The sequence below is a fragment of the Coregonus lavaretus genome (genome assembly GCF_964263955.1).
Source record: "Coregonus lavaretus genome assembly, chromosome: 34".
Taxonomy (NCBI): Eukaryota; Metazoa; Chordata; class Actinopteri; order Salmoniformes; family Salmonidae; genus Coregonus; species Coregonus lavaretus.
In genome coordinates this window covers 801308-819191 of record NC_140021.1, presented here as the reverse complement: position 1 = coordinate 819191, position 17884 = coordinate 801308, and the positions used below count along the sequence as shown (strand labels likewise).

General features: G+C 42.3%; 3 protein-coding genes across 3 annotated transcripts in view; 1 reads left to right on the top strand and 2 right to left on the bottom strand.

The window, feature by feature from the left end:
• The window catches only part of LOC311108855 (late secretory pathway protein AVL9 homolog), a 40373-nt gene extending 32826 nt beyond the window's left edge, over positions 1-7547 (bottom strand). Inside the window, exons 1-2 of the mRNA XM_084151624.1 lie at positions 7316-7547; positions 1853-1973 (exon numbers count right to left, since the gene is read on the bottom strand). Of these exons, the coding sequence (XP_084007750.1) occupies positions 1853-1973; positions 7316-7399 (205 nt within the window). The 5' untranslated portion in view covers positions 7400-7547. The remainder of the gene's footprint in view (positions 1-1852; positions 1974-7315) is intronic.
• A 277-nt stretch (positions 7548-7824) lies between these two features.
• On the top strand, positions 7825-10424 carry LOC311109179 (U6 snRNA-associated Sm-like protein LSm5). Its single transcript, XM_084152016.1, has 5 exons — positions 7825-7882; positions 8514-8609; positions 8999-9026; positions 9447-9519; positions 9899-10424. Exons 1-5 carry the CDS (start codon positions 7837-7839, stop codon positions 9929-9931), a joined length of 276 nt encoding a protein of 91 aa, XP_084008142.1. The 5' UTR covers positions 7825-7836; the 3' UTR covers positions 9932-10424.
• Positions 10425-10511: 87 nt separating this feature from the next.
• LOC311109178 (proteasome activator complex subunit 2-like) lies at positions 10512-16116 on the bottom strand. The gene is made up of 11 exons (XM_084152015.1): positions 15937-16116; positions 15239-15271; positions 15037-15099; positions 14706-14792; positions 13402-13456; positions 13154-13251; positions 12976-13044; positions 12126-12193; positions 11976-12030; positions 11779-11865; positions 10512-11058 (listed from the first exon to the last, which is right to left on the bottom strand). Exons 1-11 carry the CDS (start codon positions 15982-15984, stop codon positions 10978-10980), a joined length of 744 nt encoding a protein of 247 aa, XP_084008141.1. The 5' UTR covers positions 15985-16116; the 3' UTR covers positions 10512-10977.
• Between the last annotated feature and the right edge of the window lie 1768 nt (positions 16117-17884).

The window sequence follows — 17884 nt, the reverse complement described above, 5'->3', positions numbered from 1 at the left end:
CATTTAGTAGACAGAGACAGGTCGGGCCAGGGCAGCCAGAGACAGGTCGGGTCAGGGCAGCCAGAGACAGGTCGGGCCAGGGCAGCCAGAGACAGGTCGGGTCAGGGCAGCCAGAGACAGGTCGGGTCAGGGCAGCCAGAGACAGGTCGGGTCAGGGCAGCCAGAGACAGGTCGGGCCAGGGCAGCCAGACTGGTTGGCACAGTACAGCTAGCTCTGGTCCAGGTCGTTACATGCGGCTTGCTGAGCCTGAGCCTTTAGCGTCAGCAAGCCGCATGTAACGACCTGGACCAGAGCAACAGCACAGCCAAGGACATATGAAGAGCCACAGCAGAAGCCTACGAGCTCCCCGTCCTCAGCAGCACTACCCTCTGCTCTGCTCTGCTCCCATGAACTCTGCCATCCCGTGCATGACTCGGTCTCACGTTGTCTCTGCTCTGCTCTACTCCCATGAACTCTGCCATCCCGTGCATGACTCGGTCTCACGTTGTTGTTGCTTTTATAGCCCGACTGCACTGCAGTGAATCACTCCCTAATCAAAATGTACTGCGTCACCGAGGTTTATGCATCCGGCAAACAAGCAGCCAGTGAACCCCCACAGACACTACAGGGCCTACAGTGTGAAATATGGAATCGGTGAGGACTTGTACCCAGATTGAAAAATACCAGTGTAGTTAGACTAATACTTTTTTATTAATACACATGTATAAAACACAATACTTTTAATCTATAATATTCTTCAGCTTTCTCATCTTACTAGGCCTATCTGTTACATATCCACTTGAAAAGGAAATGGGTGTGTTCCAAAATAACACTGTGAATCGAGTCCACTCCCTCCCTATCTACAGCTCAACAACAGGACCAGGTCAGTAGCGCCAAACATGATGACAAAGAGAAGTAGTAAATTTTTCCACAGAGGTAATGATGACTCATCATCAGCAGAGATCTTCTTTTTCATTTTTAAAAAAAATGTACTTAATTTATTTGACCAGGAAAGGTGTCTGAGACGTGATAACAGAGTCTCACAGGGGCGAAGAGAGGGGGGAATGTGTCAGTAGACGCATTATTGAAACTATCAGGAGCAGTGTAGTAACATAAGGGAGAGATGAGAGAGATGGGAGAGAGATGGGAGATGGGAGAGAGATGGGAGAGAGATGGGAGAGAGATGGGGAGAGATGAGAGAGAAAAAAATAGGAAGTGTCTGGATGTGTCCCAAATTGCACCCTCTGGGCCCCGGTCAAAGGTAGTGCACTATAAAGGGAATAGTGTGCCATTTGGCATGCAGACTCTATGTACCTTCTTGGTAGTTGTGTCCCGTCAGGCAGGGTTAAGGTTAATGTCAGGGTAAAGGTCAGGGGTCAGGGTTTTATGTACCTTCTTGGTAGTTGTGTGCCCCGTCAGGCAGGGTTAAGGTTAATGTCAGGGTAAAGGTCAGGGGTCAGGGTTTTATGTACCTTCTTGGTAGTTGTGTGCCCCGTCAGGCAGGGTTAAGGTTAATGTCAGGGTAAAGGTCAGGGGTCAGGGTTTTATGTACCTTCTTGGTAGTTGTGTGCCCCGTCAGGCAGGGTTAAGGTTAATGTCAGGGTAAAGGTCAGGGGTCAGGGTTTTATGTACCTTCTTGGTAGTTGTGTGCCCCGTCAGGCAGGGTTAAGGTTAATGTCAGGGTAAAGGTCAGGGGTCAGGGTTTTATGTACCTTCTTGGTAGTTGTGTGCCCCGTCAGGCAGGGTTATGGTTAATGTCAGGGTAAAGGTCAGGGGTCAGGGTTTTATGTACCTTCTTGGTAGTTGTGTGCCCCGTCAGGCAGGGTTATGGTTAATGTCAGGGTAAAGGTCAGGGGTCAGGGTTTTATGTACCTTCTTGGTAGTTGTGTGCCCCGTCAGGCAGGGCAAGGAAAGGCAGGTACTTCCACTCCTCTGGCAGGTTGTTGCTGTCATGGCCCTCATCAGGGATGAGGGGAGGGTAGGAGTATTCCACCTGAGAAAACACTGCAGATGTCAGCACCTAGAAACCACTACCCACTACCCATCCTGCTAACCCACACACACATACACACAACTAAAATGCTATCTATCTTAGGCGTGGATCAGATTGACTTAGCAGGGAGTAGCTAAATTGACTCAACTAAAACCAAGTCGGTCTTTATTCAGCTAGTCCTTATTTCATATTTTATTTTATTCCTGGGGCTTTAAATTAGAGAAAATAAGAGATCACACAGTCAGGAGAACATGAGGGAGTGTACAGTCAGGACAACATGCATAACAGCAGCACATATGAAGAGGGCTATTCACTCTGGTCTGATCATCATGTGACTATGAGTCACAGCAGCCTCTGGATAACTGAACATGTTCAAGGTCCTGTATTGTAGTCAGCTGTTCACAACCTAGTTAAACAAGACGCCTGCCACTGAAGGAGAAAAGCCAAACATCGTTTGTTAACAATTATTTACTGACAGGCTACATTAGCGAAATACATTCCATTGGTGCAAGATTGATTTGTGAAAACTGTAGGCTAGAACAAACAATATTTTTGCGGTTCATCAAAGGCAATAACATAACTGGGTATGCGTCCGTATTGGCACCCTATTCCCTATGTAGTGCACTGCTTTTGACCAAGGCTAAGGACTACATGGGGAATAGGGTGTATTTTGGCATGCAGCCCAGATATGGGAGAATACATTGCAACAATAGGCCGGTTGGACGTACTGATAAATTCTCTAAAACGACGTTGGAGGCGGCTTATGGTAGAGAAATTAACATTGAATTCCCTGGCAACAGCTCTGGTGGACATTCCTGCGGTCAGCATGTCAATTGCACACTCCCTCAAAACATGAGACATCTGTGACATTGTGTTGTGTGACAAAACTGCACATTTTAGAGTGGCCTTTTATTTCCCCAGCACAACGTGCACCTGTGTAATGATCGTGCTGTTTAATCAGTTTCTTGATATGCCACACCTGTCAGGTGGATGGATTATCTTGACAAATGAGAAATGCTCACTAACAGGGATGTAAACAAATTTGTGCACATAATTTGAGAGAAATACATTTTTTGTGCGTATAGAAAATGTCTGGAATCTTTTATTTCAGCTCATGAAGCATGGGACCAACACTTGACATGCTTCACGGTGGGAACCACACATGCGGAGATCATCCGTTCACCCACACCACGTCTCACAAAGACACAGCGGTTAGAACCAAAAATCTCAAATTTGGACTTATCAGACCAAAGGACACATTTCCACCGGTCTGATGTCCATTGCTCGTGTTTCTTGGCCCAAGCAAGTCTCTTCTTCTTATTGGAATCCTTTAGTAGTGGTTTCATTGCAGCAATTCGACCATGAAGGCCTGATTCACGCAGTCTCCTCTGAACAGTTGATGTTGAGATGTGTCTGTTACTTGAACTCTGTGAAGTACTTATTTGGGCTGCAATTTCTGAGGCTGGTAACTCTAATGAACTTATCCTCTGCAGCAGAGGTAACTCTGGGTCTTCCTTTCCTGCGGCGGTCCTCATGAGAGCCAGTTTCATCATAGCGCTTGATGGTTTTTGCGACTGCACTTGAAGATACTTTCAAAGTTCTTGAAATGTTCTGCATTGACTGACCTTCATGTCTTGATGGACTGTCAATTCTCTTTGCTTATTGGAGCTGTTCTTGCCATGATATGGACTTGGTCTTTTACCAAATAGGGCTATCTTCTGTATACCACCCCTACCTTGTCACAGCACAACTGATTGTCTCAAACGCATTAAGAAGGAAAGAAATTCCACAAATTAACTTTTAACAAGGCACACCTGTTAATTGAAATGCATTCCAGGTGACTACCTCATGAAGCTGGTTGAGAGAATGCCAAGCGTGTGCATAGCTGTCATCAAGGCAAAGGGTGGCTACTTTGACGAATCTCAAATATATTTTGACTTGTTTAACACTTTTTTGGTTACTACATGATTCCATATGTGTTATTTCATAGTTTTGATATCTTCACTGTTATTCTACAATGTAGAAAATAGTAAAAATAAAGAAAAACCCTGGAATGAGTAGGTGTGTCCAAACTTTTGACTGATACTGTGTGTATATATATATATATATTTTTTTTACGAGGCTTTAGGAAGTTCTCCCGCGACCCCATTTTCATATCAGGCGGCCCCTAGTTTTTGGAACCGCTGTATTAGGCCGATTCCACGGCAGCATAGGATGAAAATATTTTTGGTATCTCGGATTGTTCTGGCAATTCTCACACATAGTAAACTTCATGGTAGGAAGAATGTTTGACATGGTTTTTACATTTGTATGACAAACCATTTGAGAAAACCATAATGAAAGTGGGCATTTTTAGGCCATTTGTAGACCTATAGGCCTTCATGCTTCCTGTAAACCGTACATGATACATGCAACATCTTGTTGTCATTATATTCCTCATAGTGTGCTCTATCATATGGAGTATATCCAGATGTAAAAAATGCACATTCATTTATTCAACATAAAAAATATTAATATCTCAAAAGTACCGTTTTTGATTTTGCTTAATTTTAGACATATTGTTTGTAACAATATAGGTGCTACTCTTCAAACACATCCAATATCCAGAGTGGGTGCTCTGGTACTTTTTATGATATGACCTATTTTATACATAGAAATTAACATTATAGGTAATTAACCAATCACAGCTCTCCTTTAGGATTGCACATTCAGCAAATCACCAGCAGAGGGAGTTCCCTTTGAATCCATTTTCCCATTCACTGTGTTGGTGGTGCTCATAAAAATGTATCATACCTTCAGAATTAGCAGAGCACACTCTGGAAATTCAATGTACTTGTAGATTAGTCTATATGGTTCCAATCAATGTCTTAAAATGAACTAAATCAAAAAGGGTTATTTTGAGATATTCATATTAATATGCTTAATGTTTAATAAATGAATGTGAAAAATTGCATTTTAGAATTTAGACATACTCCATATGTTAGAGCACACTATGAGAAGTATAATGACATCAAGATGTTTCACAGATCATAGGATCTTACAGGAGGCATGTTTGTAAAGTGGTTATCCCACTGGCTATAAGGTGAATGCACCAATTTGTAAGTCGCTCTGGATAAGAGCGTCTGCTAAATGACGTAAATGTAAATGTAAATGCATGTATAGGTCTAAAAAGGGCCTTAAATGGCCACTTTCATCATGATATTCAACATTAACAAAATGTGTGATACAAATGTAAAAAGCATGTCAAACATCCTTCCTCCCAATGAAGTTCCTAGGTGAGAATTTCCAGAACAATCTGAGATACCAAAAATATTTTCGGCCTACGCTTGGCACGGAATGCTGGCTCTATGGGTCATGAAGGGAAGGGTACTTAGAAATGACTTAAGACATGGTTTTAGGAATAGAAACTAGCAGAGCCTAATACAAAATGAATTGAAGAATAATAATTAGTCCAGTCTGTGGTTGTGGAAGCAGAAAAAGCCCTAGCCTAGGACCTGCTGTTTATAAAGGCTCATGTGTGTGAACATACAAGGCCTTTGGGAAAATTGTGTTTGTTGAAAACATGTGCGGTGAATCTACCCAGGACTACTGTCCTCTTCAGAAGCTCTGTAGATAACATCTCCAGTTTATTGCAATAATAATTATCTTGTCCCTGTTCATTTCCTGACTGAAGGAGCAGGTGGACTCTTTCTGCATGGAAACACACACACACACACACACACCCACACAGCCTTTCACTGGGTTAATTACCAGGCGTAAACACTACCCTTTTTGTGAACTTTCTAGTCCATCGTGTCTGTCAAGCTCTCATTCATTTGTCAACGACTCACTAAACTTTAGGCTAATCCCTGAAACCAAAAAAAAATCACAGTGACAACGACATTGCAGGCAGTGACTGCGCGTATAGATCTCTTTCGATTTGCGTATGATGATACGTTCTTTAACAGTCACAGGGCTGAGGGAGTATAGGCAGGCTGAAATAAAACCTCTGGTCAAGAGCAAATTAATACTTATTATAGCATTTCAGTACTTGACATTGATTGCAGTTCTTCACAATATAGCATGACCATGCACTTACAATAATTCCAGGTAAACCAACGAGTTGGTCCCCTAATTGTTTACAACTGTGTTATGCAACAAAGACGCTGAGCAAAGAATACCCTGCTGGCCTGCCCCATCTGTGCTCTTTTATAAACAAGTGATCAATGACTTCCAGGCAGTAGTGTTTGTCTGTCAACCAACTGGTGGGTTTGAACAGAACAGAGTCATTCCACTTCAAAAAGCACGACAAAAGAGGATTTCGTCACCCCACCATCTCAGATAGTTCTGAAATCATTTATGTAGTTCGAAAACAGATAAGATTAGCATTCCTGAAACATTATTTTCTTGAAATATAATTTCATCTCTGAGAAATTAAGACTCATATTGAGAAATTAAGACTCATTAAGACTTTTCCTACAAGCCCAAAACCTTGATGGAGAAATGGGCTTAGTGACTAAAATGTTGTGACAACCCTGATGTACATTTACGTCATTTAGCAGACGCTCTTATCCAGAGCGACTACTCAAATTATACACTTATAAACCATTGCACGGCAGTCGTATGTAGTGTGATTAGTGACTAAACCCAACCCAATACCATTGCAAAACACTATGCAGTGTGTGTTTGGGACTTTTACCATCAATAGAGACCATAACATTGAAACCATTAGAACCGCTGTAGCCTAATGGTTTGCTTGTTCACCAATTGCCAGGAACGGTATAAATAATCCAGACTTTTTTTTTTTTAGGGAATAAACCACACACAGAGGTGCTGTTTCCTGGACACAATTAAGCCTAAGAGAAGGACAAACTGACTAGCTTTCATGGAGGACTGGCTTGAATTATGGAGGATGACCACACTATTTATTTTCATCATGAGCAAAAGCTATTGGTTTTCTACCCAAAGATGCAAAGAAAATGTCCAATGATCCATTTAATAAACACAAGAGACCAGCAAAATGAATAAAATAGTGCGGTGGCAGTAGCAGGAACATCGCCATCTAGTGGGCAAAACGTGGTATGTTCACACTAATATATGATATAGAACGCAAGAGACTTCAATGTCTAATTTCTCTGAAGGGGAAGCTAGCTCATTCACTCACACCCCCAGCCATTACCCAATGCTCCGCTTGACACGTCGTGTAGCCTCCTAGTAGGAGCACCTCTCCACTCTCCAGTGCATTCTGCTAATAGAAAACTGGCGCAAAGAGCCTATTTAGTTGCCTGGGCAGCCGCTAGTGTGCTTTATGGATCTCCACTGCCCAGGCTACCTAGTTAGCATGCCTCACAAGTTTGACGTACCTGACAGCCTTTCTTGTGGTGAAATCCGACTACCACGATATGCAACACGGGTCCTTTGAGTTCCTCTTTGCCATGCAACTCCATGGCCCCCGATGTTCGGGCAGTTATGTGCTGTTTTTCACTTGAGAGTCCAATGTAAACAGGGTTGAAATGAACGGGCGCTGCTCTTGGTGTTCCTGGAATCGACGTCCGCAGTTACACAATCAACGCACTTGATTTTCTCTTCCGCTTCGTCTGTTCCAGTAGTGGGATTACGTCACTCAAAATGAAGCGCCACCGCTTGGGCATGACTCTTTTATGATTGTTTTATCCACCACCGAATCTATAATCCCGTTTTCTGTTCTGTTTGGACTGCATCAAATCAGTGAATGTATTATTCCCTGTACATATTAATTGATCATAATCATAATAAAAACGACCTCAGCGCTTTGATACGATAAAAATCTGTGTTCGATTACTTCAGTCTGATTCTTTTTTGGTTGATTGCTCGATCGATTACTTCCGCCTTTTTCAAACTAAACATGGCAGCCACTCCAGCTACAAATCCATCACAGTTGCTCCCTCTCGGTTTGTGTGATTTTATTCATATTGTGTATCAAATTATATAGATAACAAGCACGTCGGTAACGCTCAATGCCGGGTTGCATTGAAATATACCCTTTTGTAGATATGTAATGCAGGAGTCATGTAAACTAGCAGTTGTAGCATGTCCGCATTGCTAAGCTAGCTAACGTTAGCTAGCTAAGTAGCAAAAGTTAGCCAAACCTTACCCGCCGGTCAGGATGTCACAGATATGACTTAAGTGTCGCTACTACAGCAACATTCTGTATTATATTAATAACAGATGACTTTCATTTAGATATTTTCAAATTAAGTTGGGTAACTACATTTTGAAAGAACGCTAGCTAGCCAACCAACCAGATTAGCCAAATTCAAACTCTCGCGGGAAGGGCTTCTCCAAATCAGGTCCTGCAGTCCCAGGTGCAGGCTTCTGTTCCAGCCCATCGCTAACCCACCTGATTCAATCAAATAATACGTTAGTCATGGTCTTCCGTCTGGACAATGATTACACCTAGCTGAATCAAGGTGTGTGTTAGGCTACTGCAAGGCCGGAAGCCTGAAACGAAAAGCATGTACACCCAGTAGATCTCTTGGACCAGCAGTCTGTGATTTCAACATCTGTTCTTGTTCTTTTCAGAGCTCGTGGACAAATGTATAGGTTCCCGAATCCATATCGTCATGAAGAACGACAAAGAAATTGTCGGCACCCTGTTGGGTTTCGATGATTTTGTCAGTATCCTTTAAAAGGAATGTCCTACGAAACATCTCATTATGTATCCTTCATTGTACTGCAGATACGGCTGTGGGAAACCCTCTTGGAGGGTTTGGAGACCTACGCTCCTCTCGTATTTTGCTCTCCAGCCCTAATCTAACCAACACACCTGCTTTTGTTAACCTGATGCTCATTCGGAACCTTGATTAGCTTTAACGGGTGTGTTTGTATAGGACTGGAGCAAAAGCCTGCACACCCAGTCACTCTCCGGGAGGAGGGCTGGCCACCCCCCTGCAGTACTATGGTACATTGGACAAAACCAGTCTTTTTTTATTGAATTCAAACGTCTTCAATACTGTAGTCATTTACTTTGTCAATGTACAGGTTATCCTTCACCCACCCAACTTCAGACATGGTGCTAGAGGATGTGACAGAATTGTAAGTACACCAAGTATTACAGTTCACCGACATGGAGTGGGAATCACAGGGCTGCTTATACATAGGGATGCACTCTATTCCCAATATAGTACACTACTTTCGACCAGGGCGCATAGTGCTAATCAATTAAAAGATAGCCTAAATGGGTTGCTCTCTTGGGCCCTGTCTAGGTACCAACCCTAGCTAGCCCGCCGATGCACTTGTGGAGAACTTAAAGGGTTAGATGGGTATAAGCAGTATGTTGAAAAAATCCAGTAAACCCATTGGGAGGTTAAAGATGGAGCTATAGCAGTAGCCCACTACCATACAGCTTCCACCTGTCCCAATTCGTTCAGCGACTACAGAGGTACCTGGTGTAGTAGGGGCTGCCTGGTGTAGGACAGGTGTTGAATCTCTCCTCTTGATGACTGTCTGTTTTAGTGAAATCACACCAGAGGGAAGGAGGATCACCAAACTGGACCAGATACTGCTTAACGGCAACAACATCACCATGGTGAGCATATTATGACAGTTACCACGGCAACAACATCACCATGGTGAGCATATTATGACAGTTACCACGGCAACAACATCACCATGGTGAGCATATTATGACAGTTACCATGGTAACAACATCACCATGGTGAGCATATTATGACAGTTACCGTACTACAGAAATATTATTGGATTGTCAAATGGAGTGCCTTGCGACAGTCTACCGTCCTACCCAGGGGGTGTACTCTGTACATCAAGCTGCCTCACACTACAGAAACAGGAGATAGGCTCCTGCCCTGTGGGCCGTTCTGGCTCAGACAAGGCTTCCTTACCTTTTTTACTAGATTGTCAAACGCTTGATGTCACTACCGACTCTGTTCTATCCTTCTCTTTTCTAGCTCATACCTGGAGGTGAAGGGCCTGAAGTATGAAAAAAAAAGAAAAGTTTTGCTGAAACATTGTTTTATGTTGTGGTATACTTGCCTTCCTATCAGTACTTACTCTCCTCAGTTTGTGATAATGTTTTATTTTGGTTCTTTGTTTTAGTTTTGAGAAAATATTTGTAACAAAAGCTTTTTCCTAATGAAAGCTTGATAATGGTAACTGTACAGAGCAACAGTTGGTTGTAACGTGACGCATTTGTACTTTCGTGGTGAGAAACAGTACTTTTCTTTTGTTATAAATAAATCACAGAATCAAGTGTGATTGGAAATAAACAACCCCCCCCCCAGTGTGATCATTTGTAGCTCCTAAAGGACAAGACAGACCATCACGAACTTCGGCCGTGCGCAGCGGGTGGCTGTTCTATTTCCTCTCACCACAGAACATCGGATGTCATTTTCTGTTTATTTCCCAAAACGTCTACGTGTTAAATCACTGCCGTTCATCGATACCCAGCAGGTGATCTACAGCCCACAGCCAATGTTCCTTATGCTGTTTCTAGTCTTCAATAGAGCATCTGTTAGTCGTTGCTTCCAGAGTTACAATCATCATTAGTCTCTAGGTTCAGTGTTCAATATTAAGATTAGTTTATTAGCATGCAAAAAATTCCAGACAGAGGGTACAGTGACTGATGTACAAATCCAAGCAGCTTTGTTGCCGACTTACAAACAGGACTGATGTAGTTTTCACTTTTGATTGGCATTGTAGTATACGCCTGGAAGATATCACATGGTCCCCCTGTAGCTCAGTTGGTAGAGCATGGCGCTTACAACGCTAGGGTTGTGGGTTCGTTTCCCACGGGGGGGCCAGTATGAAAAATGTATGCACTCACTAAACTGTAAGTGGCTCTGGATAAGAGCGTCTGCTAAATGACTAAAATGTAGAAAATAATTAAACCCCACTATTCTCTCTCTCATTCCTCTTCCTCACCTGGGTACCAGTCTGTGCTAACATGCCCAAATCCTTGTCAGCAATGGAGTAGGAAACAGTACAACAAGATCTGAGACCAGGCTACTTCCTCCTCCTTTCATGCATCTCAGTACATTGAGGGCTTCTCTTCTCCTTTCGGATTGGTAACTTTTTCCAGGTTCTTGCTGATGATGTCGTACAGTTCCGCCTGCAGCACACACACACAGATGTAAACATTGATGAAGTGAGTGGTCTTGTATACTGGTGTTTTATCTTTTCATTTGGGGATGAGGCCTATAGCTGGATCTGCACAACCGATGTTGTGGGAAATGGTTTCATCTTGACATTACATTTACTTTTGAGGTCTGAAAACATCTAACAAACATTCATTTATGAGTGAAATGTCCCTTGACTTGTTTACTTATAGATTTACTTAGTTAAATCTGCAATATGTAACTTTTTGGAAGACCTTACCAAATTCACATAGAAATGTGAGTTATAGAACTTTCATGCTCATTAAAAGCAAGTCTAAGAAGCAGATCTGTTCTATGTGCTCTATTTCTATGCTTCCCTTTCTTAAGTTACGTTTTTGCGTCTAGGTTTTGTACACCAGCTTCAAACAGCTGAAAATACAACATTTCTGGTTATGGAAAATATATTTCACAGTGGTTTAGATAATACAATGATTCTCTACTCTATACATTGCTTATTTTGTCACAAACTGAAATTAGGCGAACTATTAGAATTGACTTATTAATGCTGATAGACTAGTAGTAGTGTATATGGTGGTAGTATCTTGCCTCTCCCAAATGGTACCCTATTTCCTATATAGTGCACTACTTTTGTCCAAAGCCCATAGGGCCCTGGTCATAAGTAGTGCACTATATAGGAAATAGGGTGCCATTTTGAGATTAAATCAGTCACTCACATAGAAGCCACGGATGTCCAGGAGGATGACTCTGATCTCAGAGTAGACAGCCTCATCCTTCTCATGGACCAGAGCGCGGTAGTCCATCTTGATGAGAAGAAATAGGAGGGATGAGGAAGGAAGAGAAGGGATGTGTTAAGACATCAGGTCATAGTTGAATACAGAATTTGGTAATGTCTACAAATGCCAATTCTCACCACATGTGTTAACTTGGAAGCTTTAGCCACCGCATCACCCCTCTCTGAAAAATACCTGAAGGTACCAACAGTTACTGTCACATGTATCATATTTATTTCGTCAAATGTATGATGACCTAGGTTACTTGAAAGCATGAAAATGTGCCCTACTTGTTAATGTTGGTGTGGAAGCCGTCCACTTTTGTCTTCACTGCTGCGATTCTTTCCAAGATTTTCTCCTGGATGTAGCACAGGGAAATGTCGATTTTAATTAAACATCTGGGGCCTCATTTATAAACGTTGCGTACGTACAAAATATATCCCAAAACATGCATGGAGGCCGTTTTCCCGCAAAAAGTTGCCATTTATAAAAACTGAACATGGCGTGAGAATGTCCTTATCTACACGCAAATCTTAGACCATGGTGTACGCACATTTCCTAGTGGATGAAGTATGGTGTTGCAAGCAGGCAGGTGAGGATGTTGTGCAAATGGGGGACATGATGACATGCTTAAAACAAGATTGCAGCCATTTGCTGTTAGTGAGAAGAGTGAAAATCTATGCCTTTTATAAAATAAAGTCAGAGGAATCTTTTTCCTATTTCATTTTCATAACCAGAATAAATTCCTCACCTTTTCTGGCGGTGATGGGTTCACATTCCCCAAGTAACCATACAACAATTTACATTTACATTTTAGTCATTTAGCAGACACTCTTTTCCAGAGCGACTTACAGTTTAGTGAGTGCCTAGTAAATAGATAGGCTATGTCAGGGTTCTTCAATTCCGGTCCTGGAGGGCCGAAACACTTCTCACCTGGTGTCCCAGGTCTGAATTAGCCCCTGATTAGAAGGAGAGGATGAAAAACAGAGGTCTCGGCCCTCCAGGACCGGAATTGAAGAACCCTGGGCTATGTATTTCAAGTTTTGCTGTATGCGATCCCATAGGCAGCACGGTTTATAATACACTGTCGAATTTAAACAGGTGAACAGATTTTTTTACACTAAAGTATGTACCATTTACCTGGATTGCAACGCCAAAGTCATTCCCATCCTCTATTTGGGGGATGAGATGCTGAATCCAGCAGGACACCTAAGAAGACACCAACACCAATGACTACAGAAAATGTACATCTTCACCAACCTTTGCATCTCTTTTAGTTGACCACAAGATGTCACTGTTGATTCTATTGTATTCTTACTGTAATGACAGACTCCCTCAGTGCTAGGATCTCTGGTTTCACTCTGTCCAGCAGCTTCACAATCTTCTCATTCCCTTTGATTAAGCCACAGCTTGGAGCTGAAAGACACAAAGGAATAACACCAACTTGTATATTTAACACTACTTGGAATGATTTTCTAAGCCTATTTAAAATTGTTAGTCTTGAGCTAGGGAATGCAACATCCACAACTTGACAGCCATGACTCTGACCTCACCACTGTCCCTCACCTTTCTTCTTCTTCTTCTTATCATCATCATCATCATTCTTGTCAGTCTCCATTTCCTGGAGGGAGAAAAATCTGTCAGTCTGTAGCCGTAGCCATCAGTCAGTCTGTAGCCATAGCCATCAGTCAGTCTGTAGTCATCAGTCAGTCTGTAGTCATAACCATCAGTCAGTCTGTAGCCATCAGTCAGTCTGTAGCCATAGTCATCAGTCAGTCTGTAGCCATCAGTCAGTCTGTAGCCATCAGTCAGTCTGTAGCCATAGCCATCAGTCAGTCTGTAGCCATCAGTCAGTCTGTAGCCATCAGTCAGTCTGTAGCCATCAGTCAGTCTGTAGCCATAGCCATCAGTCAGTCTGTAGCCATCAGTCAGTCTGTAGCCATAACCATCAGTCAGTCTGTAGCTTCAGTCAGTCTGTAGCCATAGCCATCAGTCAGTAGCCATAGTCATCAGTCAGTCTGTAGCCATAGTCATCAGTCAGTCTGTAGCCATCAGTCAGTCTGTAGCCATAGTCATCAGTCAGTCTGTAGCCATCAGTCAGTCTGTAGCCATAGTCATCAGTCAGTCTGTAGCCATCAGTCAGTCTGTAGCCATAGTCATCAGTCAGTCTGTAGCCATCAGTCAGTCTGTAGCCATCAGTCAGTCTGTAGCCATAACCATCAGTCAGTCTGTAGCCATAGCCATCAGTCAGTCTGTAGCCATCAGTCAGTCTGTAGCCATCAGTCAGTCTGTAGCCATCAGTCAGTCTGTAGCCATCAGTCAGTCTGTAGCCATCAGTCAGTCTGTAGCCATCAGTCAGTCTGTAGCCATCAGTCAGTCTGTAGCCATAACCATCAGTCAGTCTGTAGCCATCAGTCAGTCTGTAGTCGTAGCCATCAGTCAGTCTGTAGCTTCAGTCAGTCTGTAGCCATCAGTCAGTCTGTAGCCATAGTCTACTATTTCAAATGTATAGCCTACTTTTAGAATGATCAGATAACTGCTAGTCAATCCCTGAATTCTTCCCCCAGCAGAGAAGGCCAACTCTACAGGAACGGAGTAAAGCGGGGATCTCCTGGCAAGAGGCAAAAGCTCTTGCACATAAGAGAGTAAGGTGGAGAGCCATAATGGTGGACGTCCTATGCTCCCAAGGGAGCCAAGAGGTTGAAGTCAAGTCATTAAATCCTGTTGATCTATAAGGTCAGCATTCCCTACTACCTATATAGTGCACTAGTTTTGACCAGGACCCATAGAAGTGCACTAAATAGTGAATAGGGTGCTATTTGGGATGCAGACATGATGTATTTGGCTAGAAGAGAATGATAGTCAGTCACCTCATCCTCTGCAGTGGGGGGGTCTGGTATGGGGATGTCCAGAGGGGCTTGGAGAGTGGACAGGTCTGGGATGTTGAGATCATCCTCCTGTAAGAGATATGGGAGGGAGGGAGAGATAGATGAGAGGAAGGGAGCGGTGGGAGGGGGGAGAGATAGATGAGAGGAAGGGAGAGATGGGAGGGGGGGGAAGTAGATAGGGAGGGGGGAGGGAAGTAGGTAGGGGGGAGGGAAGTAGGTAGGGGGGGGGAGGGAATATATGAAGGATGAAAGGAAAGTTAATTTCACAATGTGGGAACAGACAGTGACACATGAACTAATCAAGGAGGCTTACCTTCAGCAGGTTGTCCAGCTGAGAGATCTTCAATGGGATGTAGTTGGAAAACAGATAATCTGCCTAAAAAACCCAGAAATGGTTAAGTACTACCTCCACCATTAGCCCACGGAAAGTATGGCCCTTTCTACTTCAGATGCTAATGCAATTGCACCAGCACACATCTGTTTTAACACAATAAGGCAAACGCATGCAGACTAACCTGTTGATAAAGAGACTGGCGGAAGTTCTCCACCTACAGCAAAGGGATGAAAATAAGTTTGTAAGTGGTGCATCATTTGAAAATATGTTTACTAAACTTTTACTATAAAACATCTTAAACTCACAAGCAGGATCAATGTTAAACTAGGATCAATTGTGTAATAACTGTATAATCTATTGTAAATTATCCTTCACACACACACACAACTTTGCATTTCCTTCTGTTTGGTTCTTAAACTGTAAACGGTTTCCGTAATGAATACACCCCTAGGCCATGTTCAGTTGCCAAACCTTCGCGAATGTTGCAGATAGAAAAGCCATGAATAGAGCCAATGTGAGTTCGTATTCTACATGTCAGACAGGTCTACATAGCCTATTTCTATCTGAACGCTACAAACAGTTATATCCTGCTGAACGCGCCCCAGTTGGAACCGTTTTGCAAAGATTTGTTTTGCTTTCGCTTTTGTCTGGCAGGATGACTAGGATTTTCCAATTCCAACGAACAAATTGTGCGTAAAACCAAAATGGAACAATTTGTCTTTGTTTGCAGGCCGTGTTGCAGGAAAAACAGTTTTAACCTAGGTGCTCTTATGAAACCATTTGCGCAAAGTTAAATGGGAACATTTTATGTAAAATGAAACATTTGGCCCAATTAACGCCTAACACTTATTAACAACATGTGTATGAGTTAGTGCTTACCTTCACTGTGTTGACGCTTTTTATTTTTAGTACAGACGATTTCGACATTTTGAGCGAAGGGTTGTGCAAATTGTTTTAAGTAAAAGGTCTGTCGTTGTACCCGTCTATTTCCTCAATGTTTCCTCCTTTCGATTTCAAAGGATTACGTTCAAAAACCACCTGATCAAGCCACACCCACTTAATGAATTAATTCATTCCTCCAAAAATGAAATTGCTTGATATTTAGCACATATTATTGAATTAAATTGCCATTGGCTCACAAACGAATTATTGTAGACCCAAACTATCTATACAGTATAAAGCATTTTCACTGAGGAAATGTAATGTTAGGCCACCCTTAATTTCACCGTCTAACTAACACATAATATTTAAATGACATTATGCCAAAGTTTTCTCCCAAACGCACTGATAATCAATGACCACCAGATGGAAGCACACATCAATGATTATTCTATTTCCCAAGGAGGGATGTGTGCGTCCTCACTTTAGCTGACAGTTTACCTTTCACCGAGACTGAAATGCCATTCCTGCGTAGCAGCAAACTATCAGGCATGTAAAGAAATCTATACTAGAACTAAGTGGACATGTCTACAAATCTTTCCTCGCTAAAATTTCAAATAATAAGTCTTCATTTGGAGGTTTCCTACCTGCATCATTGTGTAATAGTTTAATAGTCTGAGATATTCAGGGTCTGAGATATTCAGGATCTGAGTCCCAAATGGCACCCTATTCCGTATTTAGCACTTTTTGACATACGACTCTGGTCAAAAGTAGTGCACTATATAGGGTAAAGGGTGCCATTAGGCCTAATTCACATTCAGGTCAATGCTTGAAACAGTGTAAAAAAAATAGAGCTAATTGAATTCTCACATTCAAACTTTGATTATCATTAGTTTGGGTTGTGAAAATGACTTCCTCAAAATCCCATTTAAATCGATTAGTCCTTCAAGTCATACAGTGAAACTAAACAGGTTTAGGTGTTGATTATTCTGTGTAAACAGGTGCCCTAGGACTTCTACATCCGATGAACAATGTACACAATACCAAGGTTCTGGTGCTCTTCAAGTTTGCAGACCCAATGCAGGTGACTAAACTACTTCATAGAAATTCTAATGCCATCTGTGCAACGAATCCATACTCAGCATCAGTCTGAAATAATATTGCTTTTGATCTAATGAAAAGCCAAAACAACAACAACGTAAAAACAAGAACAGAATCAGAAAATCTCAACAGATCTTTGATTGAGGCTGAAGTTCACGTCTTAGGCAATATCATTCATTCATTACATAGACTTCTATTTGTTTACAGATTCCCCAAAAATATGAGATGGAATTCAATAAGTTTATAAATCAAAGGGTTGAGGATGGAGTACAGCATGGCAAACAACTTTAAAGTAGCTGTAAAGAATAGACTGACTGAAGAGGTAAAATGTGTTTGTTGTCCGTAGCGTATGCCTGCCCATACCATAACCCCACCGCCACCATGGGGCACTCTGTTCACAACGTTGACATCAGCAAACCGCTCGCCCCCCACACAGCACCATACACGCTGTCTGCCATCTGCCCGGTAAAAATTGAAACCTGGATTCATCTGTTTTGAGCACACTTCTCCAGCGTGCCAGCGGCCATCGAAGGTGAGCATTTGCCCACTGAAGTCGGTTATGACTCTGAACTGCAGTCCGGTCAAGACCCTGGTGAGTACGACGAGCACGCAGATGAGCTTCCCTGTGCCTATGGAACATTTCTGGGATCTTTTATTTCAGCTCATGAAACATGGGACCAACACTTTACATGTTGCCTTTATATTTTTGGGCCTAATTTAGATGTGTTTCTGCCTATAATTGCTGACATTTTGGTTTTATTTGTTAGTCAACTTGTCTATAATTAGATACATGCAGCTTCTCTTCTGTCATTATATGTTGCCTTAGAAGACTAAATAAACCCTTACT

Bases quoted from the DNA above. Each gene is read 5' to 3' on its own strand.
- LOC311109178 (XM_084152015.1), bottom strand. From the start codon at position 15,984: ATGTCGAAATCGTCTGTACTAAAAATAAAAAGCGTCAACACAGTGAAG. The intron at 13,045-13,153 runs GTAAGAATACAA...GTGTCTTCTTAG, and splicing joins TGAGGGAGTCTGTCATTACA to GTGTCCTGCTGGATTCAGCA. The intron at 12,194-12,975 runs GTAAATGGTACA...TGCTACATCCAG, and splicing joins ACTTTGGCGTTGCAATCCAG to GAGAAAATCTTGGAAAGAAT.
- LOC311109179 (XM_084152016.1), top strand. From the start codon at position 7,837: ATGGCAGCCACTCCAGCTACAAATCCATCACAGTTGCTCCCTCTCG. The intron at 7,883-8,513 runs GTTTGTGTGATT...TGTTCTTTTCAG, and splicing joins ATCACAGTTGCTCCCTCTCG to AGCTCGTGGACAAATGTATA. The intron at 9,027-9,446 runs GTAAGTACACCA...TGTCTGTTTTAG, and splicing joins CTAGAGGATGTGACAGAATT to TGAAATCACACCAGAGGGAA.